The following is a 21,597-nucleotide window of genomic DNA, read 5'->3' as shown; positions in this document are numbered from 1 at the left end:
AGAGAGAGAAAAAACTCCCTCATTATAGAAGATTCAGATTATAGTGCAATCTGGAAAAAAAATTGTTTTTGTTTCCTATAGATAATCACCAGCAATGAATAGCCACTGGGTCACCTTATCTACGGAAAGGTAAACAGCTCAACCAGAATGGAGAATAAAGATGGATGGCTGTAGAAGAAGGAGTGAATTATTAATACCAGATAACAACTTACGCTGTTTATCTCCCCAAGGCCAGGAGGCTGGCGCCGCGGGAGATGCGTGCACTGCGTGTGATGGGACAGGATTCTGCCTTACACGTTTTTAGCTCGTGCCTTCCGACACGGTTACCGCATGGGTTGTAAAGACACTGCATAAGTCCAGTTTAAATCCAGGCATCTTATTTTTAATCAAACAACCTTGTGAAGCTGATTAAAGAGATTAAATCAAGTCTGAAAAGAAAGGGAGAAGTTTACTCTTTTTTCATCGACTAGTCTTGTTCCTAATGCAGCCTGGTCAGAACCACCCCACGTGATTTATGGAGTGCTTACCGCTGTCAGGGTCTGGGCGTGTAAAGCTGAGATAGAGCAAGCTGCCGCTCCTCCAGGAGTTTATGTCATCCACAGGACAAGGGAGAATAACTAACCTTACGAGACGTGATACACGGATGCGTAACAGAAGTATGTGAAGAGGGCCCAAAGTAGCCCTTTGCTCTCATTGGGTGACAAGTGGACATTCTCACTGTGGCTTAAAGAATGAGGCAACATGGGAGAGGGGGCTGCAGACAAAGGGATGGGAAAGGAAAAATGACAAAGCGCATGAAATGGTGGCGACATCATGAGCGGTGCCGGGTAGCAGATCTTGAGTATTTTCCGTGCACCCACCACTATGCCAAATACTTAACGTGTAGATTAGCTCATTTAACCGTATTAACCTCATCAGATATGCATCATTAGGTCCATTGTACAGATAAAGGAAGTAAGGCACAGAGATTTTAAGTAACTTCTCCAAAGTCACACAGCTAGTAAGCAGAGAACTCTGGATAGAAGCTCAGCCATCGGGGCCCGGAGGCCATGCTTCTGACCAATTCAGTGCTTTCCAGTGATAGGTAAGTGGTGTGTTTAAGGAAGGTCCCTTTTCCAGTTTAGCTAGACTACAGGGCTTCCCCACTATGGCACTGGTGACATTTGGGAGCCGGACAGTTCTCTGTGGCAGGGGGCTGTCCGGGGCATTGTATGCGGAAGGTTTAGCAGCGTCCCCGGCCTCTGCCCACTAGATGCCTGTGGCACCTCCATCCTGCAGTTGTGTGCACATCAAAGCCATCTCTTCACATTGCCAGATGTTCTCTGGGGGTACAGCTGCCCCAGGTAAGAATCAGTGGACAAGCACATAATGTGTGAGGCTGGAGAGAGGCAGAAAAATATACTGGAGCTCAACTGTGAATATTCCCCCGTTCTATCCTGAAAGCTGTGAGAATGCATCGTACAGAAAGAAAGGTGCCACCTGGGGTTTAATAACTGACGAGCAGCGGAAGAGATAACTTGCAGAAGCAGCAGGGCAGGGGGTCCTGTGAGAGACGACACAGACTTCTGAGTTCTCAGCTCAGGAACAGGATGTGCTCGCAGGCTTTATAAAATATATGTTCAAAAATCCTAAAGCTAAAGATAGCAAAGGATAATCTACAAGAACAGAGGAAAAGTTCAGGCAGCCATTTCACCCACTGGTCCCTGGAATGCACCCAGTCTCTGACCTGAAAGCTCAGAACTCAAAGTTTCATTTTACGTGAGAGAGCTTCTGGATATGGGAAAAAAAACTAACTACCCAATTTTCTTAAGAAGCTCCAGTGTCAGATCCCATGTCACTGTGTAAGTGTGAACACAGTAATAGTTCTATCAACTTCAGATAGGACATTTCTGCAGAATTATTTACTGGATACTTGGCCACCATGGGAAAAAATGGAAATATTCTCTCCCCAGGTCTCTATATGGACACAATTTCAAGCCAAGGGGGGTATGTGTTCAGAGCAGCAAACAGACCTATGCATCTTCTAAATATTCTACAATAAACATATTACTTTTGTAAAACAAAAGATGGTTTTAAAATGATCTAATTCAGAACTCTGCTTCAGGTGGTAAATAAACATCCACCTAATTATATAATTCCATCCATTCCTCAAGCACTCTTCTTTTCTGTTACCTGTTTTGGCTTCTAGTGAGTTCTTTTTTGTGTCACTGGGAAGGATTAGAAAGACATTTTCTTAGCACTCTTTACAAGGCTGCCGTGACCATTTTGAACCTATTGCAGCTGCAAGCTTCTAACGAACTTCATAGTTTCAAAGATGGAACTCTTTCGGGAAGAATAACTTGATTGCCTAAGAAAAAGTATCCGATCTCAGAGAAAGCCAACAACGCATCTCTGACAGAAAGCCAGCCTAGGGTCAGAGCCAAGGGCTTTGGAATCAGACAGGGCGTAACTTTGAGACAAACAGCTTCCCATCCCAGCTGCCTCATCTGACAGCACGGGGATTTGAATAACTTCATTAACCAGGTTCTTTCAAGATTGCGTGAGGTGGCCCAAGCTAAGGTCCCAGGATGTGGTCAGATGCATGGCTGACATTCAGTAATAGGTATCCCTTCCGAGCCAGCGTATCAGGGAATCATTCAGGACTGTGAGAGATCAAACCAGCCTTGCAATCTCTTGGAGATGCTTCTTGTGTTCAGATAAGGAATGATCTGCCTCCTATGAGAGCACATCGCAGTCACTTTGTGAACCTCTCACAACTCAAGGCAGAAACCTGCCCCCCACAATCCATCTCACTTCGGTCTCGATGACAGGCTGGAATTGTAGGATCCAAGCCTCTCGATCTCAGTTCTCCTGAGAATAACCTCAGACCCTTGGCTTGCATTGTACTGGGAAAAATATGTATTAGAGAACATTGTCTCTTCAACAACTTTGTTTAAAAAAAGATTCTCAAATAGAATGGTGAAGTCTAGCTCAGGCATTGGACTAACGATTTGAAATTTTAAACAGCTGGAGCTTTTTCGAGCTTTCCAGTTTGTCTTTGATGAAGAATCCTAATTTTTTGATTCTTCATAAATGGTAAATAGATTTAGTCATAAATATCCTGTAATATGTGCTTTGTTCCTTTCATTCAGAGGCAAGTTGCAATTTCTGATTAAACGGTGTAAATTATCACACAGCAGCCGCTGTAAGGGAAGACCAGCTACCAAGAACTTCAGTTTCTGTACTGATGAAAGGCACGTAAAGACATCGAAACCCAAACATCTGCCAAGCATTGTTGGGAAAAGACACTGAGCAATGTCTTGTGACATTTTAAAGACAGCAGACAGCTGGCGTCAATGTAAGTAGTTTTAAGATGTCAGGAGGAAACTCAGATCATAGGATTAGGGGATCAGTCCTCATTTCATAGCTGACTTCTTCCTTCCCTTCAAAAGTGAAAACACTTTCTTCTTCTCCAAGACAGATGTTAACAGAACAGAAATCAAGCAACCAGAAAGTGCAATTGATAAAATCCCAAGAGGGCAGTGAAAATGAAGCATCCCCTCCAACCCCCGCCTTTCCTCCAGGCAACAGGAGCATGAAATTGTTTAGATTATCTGGGCACTTTGCTCTCAGGCGTGGAGTGGGCACCAGCAGCGGCCCGAGATGTGCTTGGGACTGTGCAATTGTGAGGGGCTTGGGCAGAGCAACCGAGGGGACCTTTGCCCGCATGCTGCCCAGCCTCGCCCCAGAGATCCTTTTCCTTCTCAACGCCGTTGCTTCTCCTTGGCCGTTGGAGGCCTCGGTCTAGGCGCTCATGCAGAAGACACACGTAGTTGTGTCTGTTTCGTGCCATCCCTTCTGGCCTCAATGAAAGTTGGAGGAGCAGTGTAATTGAACCAGTGGTAGGAGCTGCACTCAGAAAATGCCCTCTTAGTCTAAAGAGTGGATGGTCAGTGAACAGGAATGCCTAACACAAGATGTTCTGCACTAGAATTATCTGGAAATCAAACCCTAAGTTGAACAGAACACAGTACTATTCATGTAAATCAGGTCTGCCAATTATCATCTCCAATTAGACAGTTTCAGAGACTAAGCTTTATGGTGACGAGAGCTGTATTTTTCCTCTTTGCCACTGCACCTTCACCACCTAACACATGGTAGTTAGACAATCCACTTTTAGATCTAATGTATAAAATACCACAGGAGTTGTGATGCATGTATTTTCAACTAACATTAATTCAACCGCCATGGATTCTATAGAAAAAAAGGGTGAGAGGAGAGGAAGAAGAGAAGGAAGGAAAAATTGTTCTTCTTGCTTTTCCTGTTCAACCTAGAGCCAGGCCTCCACTCCAAGGGGAAAGTGAAGCCTCAGCAAAAATGCAAAGAGAATCCAAGTAAGTCACTCTGGACTCTGCTGCTTCTGCACTCCCAGGTCTTAGAGGTTAATGAATAATTGAAGAGCTTCTCAAATTTTAATGTCCATGCCATCACCCAAGGATCTTGTTAAGTTGCAGCTAGAGATGCTTCAACTCAGCATGTATCTAACAAGCTCCTGTGCGATGCCCATGGTGTTGGTCTTTGGACCTTATTTCAGATTACGTGGACTGAAGGTATCGTGAAGGAAAATTCTGACCATGCCCAAATCTTCCCAGAACACGCTGACTGTAAAACCTAACTCCTATGAAAGATGTGAGCCCACTACACACCATAATTTTACTCTAAGCTCACAGAGTCATCCTATAATTAAATTAAATAGTGAATGTGAAACCTTGGTGTAATTCAACTACCTATTGTTATCTGAAGGTATTTCTGTCTCTCTCAGCGGAAAACATAAAAATATGGCAAGTTGTAACTTCACTTACGAGGTGTTTAGGTTATTCTTGCAAGTACAATGGTTTAAAGCACCTAAAGTAATAAAAAGATAAATAATAACATATTCAAGACCCATTTGCGCTGTCATATATACTGATCTTAATTACAGCCTGCAGATTTTCATCTAATTGCTAACGGTAAGTCAGCTCTTGAAAAATCAGGAGGTAGACTTATCATCGTTGGAACAGAGTACAAAAACACTTTTGTGTTTCAAATGTCACTATGACATTTCAAAAAATAAAGAAATTCAGAAGAGAACGATAGTAATAACAAAACGAACGCAAATATTAGTCCAATACTGAAGTCTAGGAAACGGGGCCCAGATGATCACAGGCTGAAACACAGATGTTCTGACTCTTTGGTTCTCAGCACTGACTGCCCGTCGGAACCACCTGGAGACCTTTTCACCTACATCCATGCCTGGACCCCACCACCCCGGATTCTAGGTAGTTGCATTAGGATGGGGTGCAGGCAGCTCTAGTTTAAATATCTCCCCAGGTGAATCTAATGCCAGCAGGGCAGAGAACCCTTGCTCTGACGTAGCGCTTCTCTACTCTGGTCCCACAGCCAGCCAGCGACATCAGCCTCACCAGGGAACTTAGTAAAAGCAGAAATTCTTGGCCTTCACCCTAGACCTGCTAAACCAGAAATTCTGGGGTGGGGGCCCATCCATCTGTACTTTAGCAAGCCCTCAAGGGGAGTGTGATGGTTGCTACTGGAAATTCTTCCCTGAGAAGTTGGAGGGCCCTTGCGCTTCTTACCCACACATTCTTATGGGGGCCTCTGAAAGACCTCACACTGAGACTTTCCTGCTGGACGGCCTACAACCTGGGCTCCGGTGTGAATTCCAGAGAGGGCTCTAGTACCTCCAGTCTGGGAGTCTCAGCAATGGAAGGAAACTTCAGGTCACTGATTTAAAGGTCATTATGTTACGCCCAAAATACGATCATGTATAGTATGCTTGAATATTTCTAGGATAGGAAACTTACCACCATCTGGCCTAATCCTGTCCATCTTCAGATGCTTACTAGGTACAGACGCTATGCTAAGTATTTACAAAGGTGACTCATTGACGCTTGACCATGGCCCCCGAGATGGAGGGTGTAATCCGCATTTGACCCCTGCGCAAAATAAGTCTGAGGGAGGTTTTGAGATTTGCCAAGGTCATGTGGTTTCTTACAAGATTTACACAAAGCTCCTTGTCTTGAGGATACACAGAAAACTCATTTGCAGCACTGGTAACTTGAAAGCTGTTGTTAAGGAAACCAAACTGTCGCTTTATATCCTCTTGTCGCCAAAATAAATATCCCTTGTTCCTCACAGCCAATATCTAAGCCCATCATCCCTGCTGGGTCCAACTGATCAGCACAAGAAAATAGCAAGACTATTAATAGATTGTTCATGCATCCCACCTATCCATTAGAACAATGCTTTTCCATGTCTTACCGCATGTAAAAAATGGTAATATTGGTAAGGCATATTCAGTACACTGGAGAGGATTTGGGGGAATCTATGTAAAGCCTGCTGAAAAAAAATTCATGTTATTTATATTACCAAATAATCAAAAGTTTTAAAGAAGAGATTAAATATTGAATTTGCATCAAACTGCAAAACCTAAAATTTCATTTTTTTAAATGAAAACTTGAGCTTGCTTCCATGAAAAGATAGTTCCTATCAACTGAAATACATGAAATGACTATGAACAATTTCCAGTCAAGACTTTTTGACGATGAGCTCTTCAAATTCTTAATAGAGAACATAAATGAAATCTTTGTATGAGTAGATGATAAAAAGTTTAAAAGCATTTTTTTACAGTAATTCAGAATTGTATGAGTCAAATTTATATTAAAAGAATCCGATAGCTTCTCCTTTATTTAAAAAAAGTAATATTAAAATGTCTTGTGATAACATGAACTGATCTTGAATTCAGTTCAAGCTTTTTTCTCTCTCAAGTGTTTTAAATAATGATGATGTATTAATTTGTTGATGCACTCGTGCTTTTAGACCAGTTACCATGCTAGGATGCCTGCAGAAGGGTGCACCAGTCACAAATGGACAGAAGTAAGAATATATGTGCGAATGCAAATATATGGGGTCACCAGCTGGATGTGGACCTGCGGGGAGGCCCACCCAGCCATCTTGTTCCGCCACCTGCAACTGCGTGGCTCTCTGGACACGTCATCAGTGAACTCCTCTCGGAGCTCCATGGGGCTCTTAGCCACCTTGGGCAATGGCACCTGCTACAATAAACCTCATACCCAGGTGGGAGAGCACCCATCGGCCAAGCCTTCTGGGAGAATGGGAAGAACTGGTTCTCATTCACTGTGCCCTTCACCTATAGGAACCTGAGACAAGTCACCATTTCCTTCTCTGTTCAGGAAGACTTCAAGGGAACCCCATACTTCCGGACAAGGTTCCTTGTCCTTGGCTTGATACGCTTTGCTGCTTATCCCAGGCCTCAACTAGCTGGAGCAAAAGGGATTATGATGTCACAACACTCTGCATTTCTAGAGCCCAAGATGGCAACACCTTGGCCAGCTGTCCTACCCATGCCATCCTTCGAAATCAAGGGCATTTTTCTGAAAGGAGTGACTCAGGACAAATCCACTAGGGGAAAAATATCTGAAAGTACCTCCTAGGTGCAAACCATGATGTCGAAGGGCTATGCTTATTCTATAATCACTCTTTCCAACTAATATTCAATCCCAAAAGGATAGCTGCAAGCATCCTGCCTCACAATCATTATCTGAATAAAGTTCAGTCTGAAGCCCACCTGCCCCAAAGTGACCTAGAGCACTTGTTAAAAGTGCAGAACCATAAATACACCCAAATTCAAATAACCCAGTCTAGCTGGGGACACAGGTGATCCAATTATAGCTAATAAACATGAAACTGCAACTGTGAGAACCCTCTGTGAACAAGAAATATAGGGAACTAGGAAGATCAAGTAGTACTAGCTACACAGATCAACAGTATCTTTTTTTAAGACTTGCTTGAGGGATGTGTAGCCATCAGTAACACAAAGTGGTGGGAAAGCCCTCTAGGCAAAGAGAAGAACATGTGCAAAGGCCCTGTGGTAGAAGCATGGCAAATACAAAAGACTGAACAAAGGTCAGTGTGATGAGAGGGGAGAGAGCAAGGGCAAGTGTACTTCCAGATAAAGCCCAGGAAATAATTAAGTGTCAAGTCACACAGAAATTTATAGAACAAATTAGAAACACTTATCTTTGTTCTAAAAGCAATGGGGAGTCATTGAAGAGTTTTAAGCAAACGAGGTGAGAATATAAAGAACAAATGATGCAATTTATATTTTTAAAATAAATCACTCCAGCAGGTGTGTGGAGCAATAGCTATATGTAAACATCTATAATTCAGTTTGGAGATATTCCGTTGGTTGAGGTGATGATGTCAGCTTTGACTATAGAGGTGGTGATGAAGATGGAGAGAAGTAAAAGGAGATAATATTTCAGAGGTAAAAGCAACAAGATTTGATGATGAATTGGCCTTCAACTCTGCTTCTCCACCCGTAAGACATCCCACTGATGTGGACTGCAGTGCTTACCTAAACACTCATTGACTTCTTTGGCCCCATTTATGGAAAAACAAAGTGGGTTGGTGCCAGATTTACAGAGCTGTAGGACCCGAATTTGGTTGATTTCACTTGTGATCACTTATCTGTGCTCTGAAGTGGAGGGCAATTTCTCCAACAACAAGGCCAATTGTTCCGAGAGCTTTATGAAGATATCTTTATGTCTCCCTCTATATATTTTATGTGTGACTCTATGTAATACTTTATATGTGTGTGAAGAGATTAGGTCAGCTACAATGTTTAGAGGGAGCAGTCCTCAAAACTGCCCCAGTTCTGACACCAAATGCAAGCTTGGGGATTCCCCAAACCACCCTCAGATTGATAATTTGCTAGAAAGACTTAGTGAAAGCTGTTATGCTCAAAGTTATGGCTTATTACGGGAAAAGGATACAGATTAAAATCAGGTAAGGGAAGAAGCACATAGGACAGAGTCCAGGAAAAGTGCCAAACATGGAGCTTTCACTGTTCTCTCCCTGATGGAGTCGAGATGCATGGTGTACCACAATACACACAGAGTACTGCCAACCAAGGAAGCTCACTCCAGCCTCACTGTTCAGAGTTTTAATCAGGGCTCCATTTTATCTTCATGACTGATGACTGACTGATTGCCCATAGGGGTGAACTCAGTCTCCAGGTCAACTGATACCACATGACCCAAAGCCCCAACCCTAAATCACATCACATTGTTACTATCTGGCTCACCTGAGGCATCCAAGCAAACAAAGATTACATCCCAGGAGCCAAGAACAGAAGGTCAGACCTCTTTTCTGGGAAAGGTTAAATTCTTTACTATATAATATGTCAATAACATCAAAAACTGATGATTAATGCCACTAGCAGTAGAAATGGAGTTCAGGTTAATACTGCATTGAAATGGGAGGTTAGGCTTGTAGAAATATGCTCTTTTTCTTATAAAAAGTAGATTATATGAACCAAGGTTAGATCCTACCTCACCCAGAACTAGTTTTGTTATCATTAAAGATAGAAAGCTTCCTCTAAGAATTTCTCTGTTTTCTCTTACTGGCCTCAAAATCCTACTTCCTGTGGTCAACTAGGGAAAAGTACATATTTTGAAATTGCCCAAAAGGGAAGTTAGTCTCCATTTCAGCATTTTCATCTTTCTCCAATTCTGAGTTTCTTGGTTTAGTCATTTCTTACAGTTAATGGGCCAGATTCTAAGATCTTCCCTTCATATAGCTGAGGAAAAACCACAAGGAAACAGAGAGACAGGATGGTTTCTTGTTTAGCACCATTACTGCAGACACTCTGCCGCTCAATAAACTCTAGCAGTTTCCATGGAGACTGACATAACGTAATGTGTAAATGACGGTGCAAAAATCACAAACACCATGGTAAGTTGGCATAGTCACTGATACTCCACCTTTTTTTTTTTTTTTTAATTGAAGCCATCAGTTTTAAAGAAGGATGAAAATATTACTTAAAAGATAGCAGCAGATGGTGGAACCATTATGGTCACCAGAAATTTCCAAAAATTTAGGCCAGATTCCTCCCAAGTATTCCCAGGAGCTACTTTGACTCTTGCTATCTCTGCCCCAGAAATTCTGAGTTCCCTTTATCTTTTCCATTCCTTATAGGCTCTCTAAGATAGAACCATTATAAGTGGCCTCTGACTGGGGCTCTTGTGCTGTATGCACCTGGTTTGACCCTCTTGCCACTCAACTTTGTTCTTTGCAGGGTTCAGTCCTGGTTAGCACCACGATAGAACATATCACGGTAAAGGTTTCAATCTGCCTTATTTTCCACGGTCTGTAAAGCAAGCTTGTTAATGAATTCCCAACTCAGAAAAGGGAAGTTCGGGGTGTTTATAAAATTGGGAATCTCAGGGAGCATTTATCTTGGTTAATTTCACAGAATTATAGGATTTTACAGTTTCTTCTGTCATTATACTTGCCTCACCAAATCTCTGATTGATTGATTAATGATTGATTTTTTTTTTTTTTTTTTACCTTCAATCCCAACACATTATCTAGTTCTGGTTTCAGAGCTTTTTGTTTGTTTGTTTTTTAATGTTAAGAACACGCTTTTATGTATATTATTATCTAGGTTTTTTTTTTTTAAGTGAATTATTTAAACTTGATATGTGGAAAGCAGTGAACAAGTAATTGTACAGGTAGTAAGCAAATATGGCTACAAATCAACAAGGCAGTAGAATGTCTGATTGTATGGAAAGCACAAAGTGCTACAGGGGCAGAGCAGAGAAGAGACCTAATGTTGCCCAGGGAAACAAGAGAGGGCTTCCAGGAAGAGGTGACACTGGATTTGAGTCTCAAAGACTGACCAGGAGTTGACAGGGTGGAAGGGTATGGTCTGTAGGGTAAGACAGAGGGAAAGGAAATAGCATGGTCCATTTATGTTGATAGATATAGGAATGGGAAGTTGAGAGAGTATGGAGGGCTAGTCCAAAACTCTCATTCACAGGAGCAAAGGAATTTGCCTGGGAGAGGCACAGGCATAGTTGGGATGGAGAGTCTGAGGTCAGTAATGGAGGTTGGAAAACATTCATTTGCATGACACCTGACGTCCTAGGGTTGGACAATATCCCCCAGTTCATTGAGCAACCTGCAATGGACCCAAGAAGGTACCTGGGGCAAGGTGTGCCTTAGTAGAAGTGCATTAGGTTAAGCTTTCTTTCTCAGGAAAAAAAATTACACATAATTTATATATCAGTATAAAAATATAAATATTATGTATTATATATTTATATATTTAATGATATATTATAAATTACATTATATGTAATATATAATTAAAAACTGCATCTAATTTTAACATTGCAAAACATATTCTCAAAATGGCACAGAGCCATCAGGAAGTAGCCCAGCGACTAAGGGGGTGGAGGCGGCTTTGTGGGCCCCTCCCATCTGCATCAACCAGAGTAACTTCTCCACCCTCTGGTATATATTTTGGCTTCCCAAGTAGGATTCATTCAAGTCGGGATCGAAACAAGTTTGAAAACTTCTGCTTTCAGTAAGCAGCTCAGTGCTTCTCAAACTCCCTGCATTGGTTTGGAGAAACTTAGTTTGTGGGGTTCTCCCTATGATTTCTGAACCCCTTTTCTTCACAACAGGGAGCTGGCATCCATAGACGGCAGTAAATGGGTCAATGCAGATGGGCCAGCGGACTATCCTGGGTCCTACTTTCACTCCCCATATTCCAGCCTTTGGATGCACATTAGCTGCTCCCTTCTGCCTGACCCAAGCTCCCTTTTTCTCTGTGACCTGTGTGTGTTCTAAGAATCAAGACAGACCCTGGGAAGGGACCTCTGGATTCTAAGTGCTGACCCACTGCGCTGTAGTATAAGAATCATACTACTGCATTCATTCTAACTTGGGTGTACATTTTTAAAAGAGGTTCAGTGTATCTCCTTATAAAGTACATTTAAATAACCATAATCACCCTCATTATCTGGGCAAAAGAATGCAGGATGCCAAAGATCTGAAGCTATTTTCATTAAAAAAAAAAGACTCTCAAACTTGAAAACCTCCCAGGACCCATTTTGCTGCAGCAGAAGGTTTTGCACAAAGTGCAGCCCTGTCAGTAATCGCTGGAGATTACCAGTCATTTTCATTACAGGTAATTTCAGGGTGCCTTGTTTTGCCTTGTCACTCACGTTCCTGGGTCCTTGCCAGATGGTGCCACAAGGAGTAATTCAGGATGCCAACCAGAGCCCCAGACCCAAGGGATAAACCTGAGCACAACTGAATATTCCAGACCAGACAGCATCTAAATGACAGGGTGGAGGGCAGCTGGGGTGCTGGTCCTGCTAGATAAGCAGCACTTATCAGAAGATCCTGGGCTCTTTCCTTCCCTTGGCTCAGGCTTCTGTTCCACTGTGTAGGATATATGTTTGTTCAGCCTCATCAGCTTGGTGGGCAAAACCCTTAAAAGATCTCACCCTCATCTCTCCCAACTCCCAACATCATCATCTACCCCCGTTCATGCTGAACAATATTTAGTCCCTCAAATGCACTACTCTCTCTGCCAAGAACCCTCCTTCTTCCCTTGTTTCAACCTCAGCCTTATCATGGCTTCAGTGCTCTCCCTATTGTCATCTTTTCCAAGCATTTATCTGATCTAAGACTGGCATGTCCTTCCTATTCATCCCCATTGCCCTGTACCTGTCTTTCTCACATTTTTTTTGTTGTTATTGTTGCGGTTGCCCAATTTCATTTACTCACACAAGACATCTTTGGTGAGTGTTTCCTAAGTTTCAGGCACAACGGCATCTATGAAAAATCCTTACCCATGCGGGGCTTCTGTTTTAGTGGAAGTGGAAATGAGAGGCAAATAAAGGATATGTTGGCAGAAAATCATTAGGGCAGCATATGGAGATAGTGTGGGTAGGGGTTGCTATTTTAGTTATAAATTTATTTATTTATATTTCTATTTTTGGCTGCGTTGGGTCTTCATTGCTGCACGCGGACTTTGTCTAGTTGCGGCGAGCAGGGGCTACTCTTCATTGTGGTCCGTGGGCTTCTCACTACTGTGGCTTCTCTTGCTGCAGAGCATGGGCTCTAGGCGTGCAGGCTTCAGTAGTTGTGGCACGTGGGCTCAGCAGTTGTGGCTCGCAGGCTCTAGAGTGCAGGCTCAGTAGTTGTGGCGCACGGGCTTCGTTGCTCCGCGGCATGTGGGATCTTCCCAGACCAGGGCTCGAACCCGTGTCCCCTGCATTGGCAAGTGGATTCTTAACCACTGTGCCACCAGGGAAGTCCTGCTATTTTAGTTAAGATGTCCCTGAGGAAGTGACACTGGAGATGAGGCTGAATGATGAGAAGGTACCAGCCATGCAAAGATCTCTGGGAAGACATTCAAGGCAGCAAGTGTACAGTGAGCATATAGCAAGTGCAAAGGCCCTGCAGAAGGTACAAGTTTGGCAGGCCCCAGAATGGCAAGAAGGCTACTGTAATGAGGGAGCAGGAGCGTGGAAGGCAATGAGGGCAGAGTTTTAGGTAGAAGCAGAACTTGTAACAGTCGTCTATTCTAAGGGTGCCGTCAAGAGTGTGGTATGGGGACTTCCCTGGTGGTCCAGTGGTAAAGAATACGCCTTCCAATGCAGGGGACGCGGGTTCCATCCCTAGCCAGGGAACTAAGATCCCACATGCCGGGGAGTAACTAAGCCCGCACGCCACAACTACCGAGCTCGCGCGCCTCAACTAGGGAGCCCACGTGCCCTGGAGCCCGCACGCCACACTAAAGAAGAGAAAACCCACAGGACACAGCTAGAGAGAAGCCCGTGCACCACAATGAAAGATCCCACGTGCCGCAACTAAGACCAAAGCATAACCTGGAAAGTCATTCTAAGATTTTTTAATATGTTATTAAAACAGCGAGAACAGAAACATTCCATCTACTTCCTGCTCTTTCTGCAACTACATGAGTTACATGACAACTAAATAACGGAACAGGTGCATGGGAAGATTTCAAGCCTTTGGCAGTTAGTGACTTTCTTAAAATGAGCATTTCTATCTTGCTGACATATGATCAAGTCCCAGGAGACCACACAGTACCCAGAGCTCCTGTCTCTGACTTAATGGGCTCTCCAGGAGAGCCTCAGTCTCCCCAAGCGGACAAGCCTCCCTGCCCCCCACGCGGGGACAGGGGACGGGAGCGTCAGACAGATGGGACTCCGGGCTCCGTCTTCTACCACCTGGCGGCTTGGGGCAAGTTATCCTCTCTAGGCCTTGATTTTCACATTTATACGATGAAAACAATGGAAGACATCGTTCTCACTGTGTCTGTGTGTGTGTGTGTGTGTGTGTGTGTGTATTACATGAAATAGTACTTATGGAATGTTTAGACTTGATACCATTTATCAGAAACATTGTGCTGAAGCCCCACATCGGTGACCCCCTGGGCTGAACTCAGCATAAGGGTCTACTGTTAGGACAGCACCACCTCCTTGTCCCCCCATCTTTATTCTACCTCTCCCTCCCTCTCTCACCCATTCTCTCTCTTCCATCCTCCCTCACAAAGACCCTATTTCCAGTGAGGTCACGTTCACAGGTACTGGGAGTTAGGACTTAATGTATCTTTTTGTGAGGACACAATTCCACCCATTAACATGTCCCCCTTTAGAGCCCAAGTGGCCATGAAGAGTTTAGTAAGCACTCTGGAGCACTTAAAACTGTGAATTCCATCTTGACTTCTCATTTCCTCTGTGGCCTTGAAAGAGTTACCTGATCTGAACTGCTGTTTTCTCACATGTAAAATAGCAAAAACAATAGCTGGTGCAGAGAATAGAATAGTTTCAGGACTGGAGACAAATAAAGTTCCTAGAATAATGCATGACAAGGGCATCATGATTATTCAAACTGTTAAAGAAAGAAAACGATCAGAATGGAGTTTGTTTCTGGGCAGCGTGGGTAGCATGGGCCATGGACGCTGCTTCCTTGGTCGTGGTGTGGGATTTCTTGAGCCATCCCCCTCCATTGCCTAGGTCCTGGGAAGTGAACTTGGTCAAGAAGCTGATCTGGACACAAAGAAGGGCATTTCTGAAAACCATGCCCAATATTTCCTTTTTTTCCCCCTGGAACTAGGCAGAGGGAGCCTCTGTTGTCAGTCTTGTGATGCAGAATTGGAAGGCAGGTGAAACCAATCTCATCTAAGCACGCATTTCTGTGTTTCTGAGTCTCATTTTAATGAGCGTGTATTGCCAAGGTTATCTAGTCAATGAAGCCGGGATGCAAAACAAAACCCTCCACCAATCCGTGCCATCCAGAAAGCCTGGACTTATTCTGAATACTTTATGATACAAAGGAGACTTGGGGACAGAATGTTTGCACAGATTCTCTTTAAACCTCTGTAGCAAAGAATAGAGAACTGCAGCAACCATTTGGGTATCTCAAACGGAAGATCGAAATCCGACCTGGGTCTGTTTCTGTTCTACCAACTTTTATGATTTGCATAGTCTCGTGTAAAGTGCCAGTTCTCCTTCTGATTGTGTGTGCCATCAAGGTCAGGTGTGATAAACAGACTTGACAGGGATGTACATTTCCAGAAATGTCTCTGATGCTTTGCTAGAGTCAACGTCTGGTCAGTGGGGCAGCAATAGCAGCGTTGCCTGGGGCTTGTTAGAAATGCATAAGCTTAGGCTCCATCCCAGATTAACTGGGTCAGAATCTACAGTCTAACAAGATCTCCAGGTGATTCATAGGCACATTAGAGTTTGAAAAGGGCACTTTGGCACCGGTCTGCTCTCCCAATCTGCCTCATGCTGACTTGTGTATCTACTCTGCAGTGTGGTTGCACCAGCCAAGAGTCACCAACACATCATTCCCTCTGTGCAGAAACTCCTCTGCTGAAGAACTGGTTGGATCCTGAAAGGGTATAACTAAGCCCATTTATTCCCAAGTCCAAAGAGACACATCACAAGCCACAGCTAACATCGCCCAGTGGAGGTGATGGTGTTGGCGCATGGCTTTGCTCCCATCAGTGAAGACTTGCAGGTGGAAAGATGCTACATCGATCTTGGTTCCAAGCCAATAGCAGATGAACAGCCCCCCAGCTGGTGGCTTCTATTCCCAGCCAAAGCAATGGCTGAACCCAAGCTTCTCCTTGCCAAAAACACGGGCATTCAAGGCTCTCCCAGGACCACAAACATTCCTTTCCATTTCAGAGAGAAATGATCCCTTTCTCTCTCCTTCTGCTTCTGTGGGTTTGAAAGGGATTGTCACTGAACGGCCCAACAGGGAATTTTGCAACCCTCTCTACCAATATCTGAGCCAAGTTTGATCTGGATATTCAAGGGTCAAAGTGCTTCACATCCAATCTGTAGAGACTGGACACTTTTTCCATGGATTCAGCTGATACTCTCAATTGTAGATGTTTACACGAACGGCCCTAACAAACATAGATCACCTAAAAATTAAAGACAGTATGATTTCCAATATGCTGGTTCCTTGTTCCACTTTATTGGGAACAGAACTTGTTTCAGCCAAAACTGGTTTACGGTTAAGTAAATGGATATCACATACCAACCCCTCCCCGACTGTAGTATTCTGAATTTCCTAAGGACTGGAGCAGTAGAACACGTACGTTCAGTATTTAAACCCCAATAGCTAGCGGATTGACCAGAACTTGACTGGAATTCGTACTATCCATCAATTACTGTGGCTTCAAGTGCTGATTCTGCTTTTTATTCATTTGTTTTGTGGTCAATCCTGCCGTTTCCTTTCTGTATTTTTCGTACTAATTTATATAATCTTCTTGAGAAAAAATGTTTTCAAATTTAAAAGACGTTTACAAGAAGGCTGTTTCTTTAAAAAAAGTTCCTTGTAAGCTAAAAGAAACTGTGTTTAGGGGCAGTGGGGGGAGGGGACAGGTAGACGATGAATCTCTACCTAAAGGAATTAGAAGAATATCGCATACCCTTCCTTTGAAATCTTTTGGGAAGTGTCTAAGCAATTCTGAATATATACATAAATTGCTTCAGCTGTAAGCGTTGCTTGTGACCCAGCTGCTTTGTGTGGCAGTAAATACTTCCTTAGGTGGAAGAGTCTTATGGAGAACCATTATGTAATTTACTCAAGTAGTTAAGTGGCTATATCCGCTGAGTGATTACAGCACATTAAATGTGGTCAATACCCATTTCCAAGGAGGCATCTTAATGTTCTCAGAGCCGGACACACCACACATTCAGTGCCAGTATTACGGGTACTCAGAGATGGCACTGCATGCTATTCAACTTAAGGGACTGAAACAAGAAAATACTATTTTCGCTGCAGGGAAACTGACTTAGGTGACCATGATTAAATAAGAATGATTAAAGATTACAGACAGACAATAAGATCTTTCAGAGCACGGAGAATATCTTCTTTATCTTTGAATGGAAAAGGGGTGATGGCTAGTGACAAAGATGGAGGCGACACGATGATCACCTGGATTCCCTGCCAGGTCCCTAAGGGCAATCTGTGTGTACAGCTTACCAGACAGAACAGCAGGGCAACAGATGACTTACTCTTAGCTGGGTCTGTAGCATCAACCCTTATGTTCAAACTGAGGTCACAGCACGTGGAAAATTCCTTCTGTCAAAGCTGGAGGCGAGGAAAGCACAAGGCAGTGAGGTGCTTCTTCGAAGAACTAGCTCCCCTGTTCACCCTCGGCAGCAGCCCCTGGTCTGGTTTCTCTGGGCCACGTGGAGGAAGAGGAAGAGAAGCCACGGAGAAAGGAAGATGGCCCTGGGCTTCCACCTCTGGGCTTGTGGGAAGAGGAAAATCGAAACTGCCACACTCTCGGAGCTTGATCTTTCTAATAACCTCTGGAAGCTCTACCCCTTGGGTTGTGGGTCTGTGCAAGGCCTAGAAATGGCACCAAACTTCCTTGGGAGGTTGGTGGCGCTGAGATGGAATGGAGAGGATCCTAGGGCTACTTACAGAGGCCAAACCCACCAGCTCGGGGCTCCGTAAACGTTTCCTGTTAAATCTGAATAAACGTTCAAGTTGCTCTAATAACACATGACCCTCAGAGCTTCTGGGGGGCGGATACTCCAGAGACGCTCCTCAGATGCCCAAGCCAGAAGAGCCGACACCACACTGCGGCTTAACTTGCAAAGTCAAACACCACACATGCCAAAGGTTGGGAATGCAAGCAAAGAGCAGTCCAGCACCAAAGATACAGTCCCTTAGTCAGCAAACCCGAACTCTGGAACCCCTTATGGCTCCAAAATGAGTTCACAAAGGAATTCATCACACAATTCCTATTAAATGGGTAGCACTTCTCTTAAAATTGAAATATTGTATTTCTATACCTTGTCTCCAACTGTGTCTCTGACAAAGAAAAGCAACCGAGGAGACAGAAGGCCACGTGAATGTTTATCAGGAACTGACATAATAATAAGAGCAAATGCTTATTAAATGATCCCTAAGTGTCAGTGTTATTGAATCCTCAGAACCCCTCAATGAATAGCTTCTGTTGGTATTCACACAGAACAGTTAAGGAAACGAAAGCACAGAGGGGGTAACCAGCCTACCCGAGGTCACACAGCAAGTGGCAGTGCAGGGATTCACACTCCCAGTACGCTTGCTTCCAGAGTCTCACTTATTACCACGTCCCTCACAGACATGCTGCATACACAGAGAGAAAGAAGATCTAACTCAAAGATTACAAATTCAGCCCTCTTTTAATTTAAATCATTTGTTTCTCCATTTTTCTTCACCTCCCACTACATTTTATCTGCGTGTGTGTGCGCGCGTGTCCTTTCCTCCTTTTGCCATTTCTACCTCCTCCTACAAAGAAACTGCAGGAACTCAGTGCCCTCCCCTAGGCCAGGTTCCCCTCTGCAGTGTTAATGCTCTCCCCTGAATTCCTGACTAGTACCTTCCTTTGTACCACCAGACCCTCCCCTTCCAAGGAATCCATCCTGTGTCCTGCGTGCCAGAGTATCGGAAAAAAACCCAAAGTCTGGAACTTTGGCCAATAGAGAGATTTCCAACATGCTGTAGGGGAATGGTTTCCTAATTGAGAGACACACAGGATGGACATACCCCCACCCATTGGCATCTCGCTAACGGCACACAAGCTGTCTCCTTTTTATGGTCCGTTCTAAAACATCTACTCCTTTGGCCAGCAATTCCCCACACTCATTCCATAACTACCCAAGGTCTGGGATATGTTTATTGCTCTCATTTCCATTTCTTCTGCCCACAGAGAAAATAATACTTTTCAGAATATGAATGAGGGTCTGGAAATCGACCATTATCCAATACCATTTCCCACAAAAGTAATACTAATATTTAGTACTTTACATGTCAACATGTCAAAGCCCGGGGCATATATTAAGAAGTAGAAAGCCTCTGTAGGGTTTTTTGTGAAAGGGAATATAGGGCACGGACAGAGCTGGGATTGCCTGAGTTTGCTTACAAACTGCCACCGAGGACACCAAAATGGAATGAAATTAATAGCCCCAGTCCAAGTTGAATACATAATATAGTTCATTTGGACACCCTAATCCCGTGGGTTGAATGATTTTATTTTTATGGTAGGCTCTGTTACAGAAATTGATATTTGGGCTGTATTTACAGGACACCAAAACAGCTGGTTGAAAAGTGAGTGAGTTCATTCAAACTGATTCAGTAACACTCTGATTAAGTAGTGAGCAAGGGAAATCGGGTGCTCAAGGCATATTGAATTTTCTGGTTGACTTGGGGTTACCTGATAAACTCTCTTTGTTTCATTCCTTACCGTTGAAATTCTTATTTTCAAAAATAAATCACCTCACTCTGTTTATTTGGTGAAGCGTGCTGAGCATGATTTAATCTTTTCTGCGCAGACGGGAGTTCTGAAATGGACTTGGGGTCATTTTTCAGGCTGCTGGTGCTAAACACAGAAAGACTGCAAGTGTGGAAATTTAGAATATTGGACATCTTCCTGGAATTCTCTTAATTTCTTGAAAATGGATCGTTCTTTTCCTTCCCTCTTTTCAAAATGCTGATTGCTGACTGGTTTCTTCTTCCCCATCTAAAAATGGATGAACTATAGGTGGGCCAATTTGAGTTTTCATTTTGAAATCATCAAAAAAGTTGTTTAGAAAATACTTCCAAAACTTTGATCTTAAAAAAAGAAGTTGAAATCAGACTAATGTCTTTGCCAGTAGACAAAGGCAAAGCACAACCCTCTTGCTGACTGCAGATTTGGAAAGGTAAAACCAGGTTGACTGGAGAATTCTACAGACAGTGATAGAAGGTCTGGAAACTGCTGGTGTATTTATTTCCCCTGAGAGACCGAAAAGAGTCAGCCATTCAGCCAAAGGATTCTCCTATCACGAATGTTTCAATCCATCACCTACCTGAATTGGTCTTTAGAGAAGCAATGGATAGATTGTTCAAATGCAGAAGTTATAGCAAGCTAAACGGAAACCTGGATTCAAAGACAAGGGCCCAAGATAGAGCAAATTCTTGTCCCACTGAGAACTGATATATACTTGTTTCTGGACATCTGTTGGCAACCTGTAGCTCGCCAGGTACAATGGCTCATCAGCAGCTGGAAGGGAGAGGCCTCAGTGCTGGACGGAAATGAGATTCTGTTTCCAGGTGTGAGCTTCTTCAGAGTCAGGGAGAAAGGAGAAGGGTGTTCAGAAGAGCAAATTCTACCCACTATGAACAGAACTCTGCTCTCCACTTTTCAAAACCCACTACTACATTTTCTCAGTTCTCACTTACTGGGGCATCAGAAGGATGCTAGAGCAGGCCAGCAGGAAGGACCTCATAGGTCATTAAACCCTGGCTCACTCATTTTCTCCCCTCTCTTGCTTTACAGTACTTCCATTTTCTAGAAATTTCTAGAAGTAGAAGAGCTAGCGCAAAGCCTATTAAAAGAAGGGGTTCACAGTGGTTCAGACGTGGACTATGGAGCCAAATGGCCAAATGGTTCAGCTAGCTCTGTGATCTTGGGAGTCACACTTAACCTCGCTGTGCCTCTCTTTCCCCATCTGCAAAATGGGGAGAATGAAAGCATCTTCTCAGACCACTGATGAGATGATCTGTCTATAATGCATGGTTCCATGTCTGGGCACGGCAAGCACTCTACAAATATTAACCATTACCCTTATTAAGCAAGTTATCTTTATGTAGCTATTTCAAATTATCCCCTTTCCAATGTCTAAGGGCTCCTAGAGTCTTGCTCAGCTTCATCCCATATTTGCCCCTTCTGTCCACTTTTCTCACAATCGACAAAAGAACCTCAATAGCGAGCTGACTGATCATCATTAAGTGTGTGGGAGGTAACAAAGGAGGCGGCCTTGGGACAAGGCAACACTGAAAAGAGTAGGAAAGAGTTGTCCTAAGCCTCTAAGAGACCTCAGACATGACAACATGGCATTACTGGAAGGCAGCCAAAAGGAGAAAGGAGAAAAGTGATTCACTTAGACACTGGGGAGCTGAAAATTGAGACAGTACACCAATAGCATACGAAGAGTGGCGTTGCAAATGAAAACAGAAATGAAAAAAGCCAGGAGTCACCCACACAAAAGACCTGGGGTGGCAACTTGAGCAAGGACCATGGACCAAGCCATAAGTCTGGACTTCCTGTTTGACAGGCTGGTGTCTACATCTGTTCCAGGAAACAACATCATAAACAGAAAGTCATGGAGGACTGATTAATGGCAAGTGATTGCCTTTAGAGCAGTGGGGTCTTTGGTGACA

General features: G+C 43.6%; 1 protein-coding gene and 1 long non-coding RNA gene across 8 annotated transcripts in view; one reads left to right on the top strand and one right to left on the bottom strand.

The window, feature by feature from the left end:
- Positions 1-21,597, bottom strand: part of LOC309608145 — a 291,497-nt gene that overhangs the window by 83,077 nt on the left and 186,823 nt on the right. The gene's annotated exons all lie outside the window — the stretch shown is intronic.
- Positions 1-21,597, top strand: part of GRM7 (glutamate metabotropic receptor 7) — a 1,142,612-nt gene that overhangs the window by 1,107,140 nt on the left and 13,875 nt on the right. The window contains exon 10 of one of the 4 annotated variants that reach the window (XM_082347527.1): positions 3,132-8,160. The exons of 2 other annotated variants lie outside the window; for them this stretch is intronic. In XM_082347527.1, the coding sequence (XP_082203653.1) occupies positions 3,132-3,151 (20 nt within the window). In that variant the 3' untranslated portion in view covers positions 3,152-8,160. Of the gene's footprint in view, positions 1-81; positions 8,161-21,597 lie in introns of those variants that run through there. One more of the 4 variants, XM_082347528.1, reaches the window with a different exon arrangement.

The sequence above is a fragment of the Balaenoptera borealis genome (genome assembly GCF_965194805.1).
Source record: "Balaenoptera borealis genome assembly, chromosome: 12".
Lineage (NCBI taxonomy): Eukaryota > Metazoa > Chordata > Mammalia > Artiodactyla > Balaenopteridae > Balaenoptera > Balaenoptera borealis.
The sequence above is the reverse complement of the archived record's forward strand: the minus strand, read 5'-3'. Positions and strand labels throughout refer to the sequence as shown.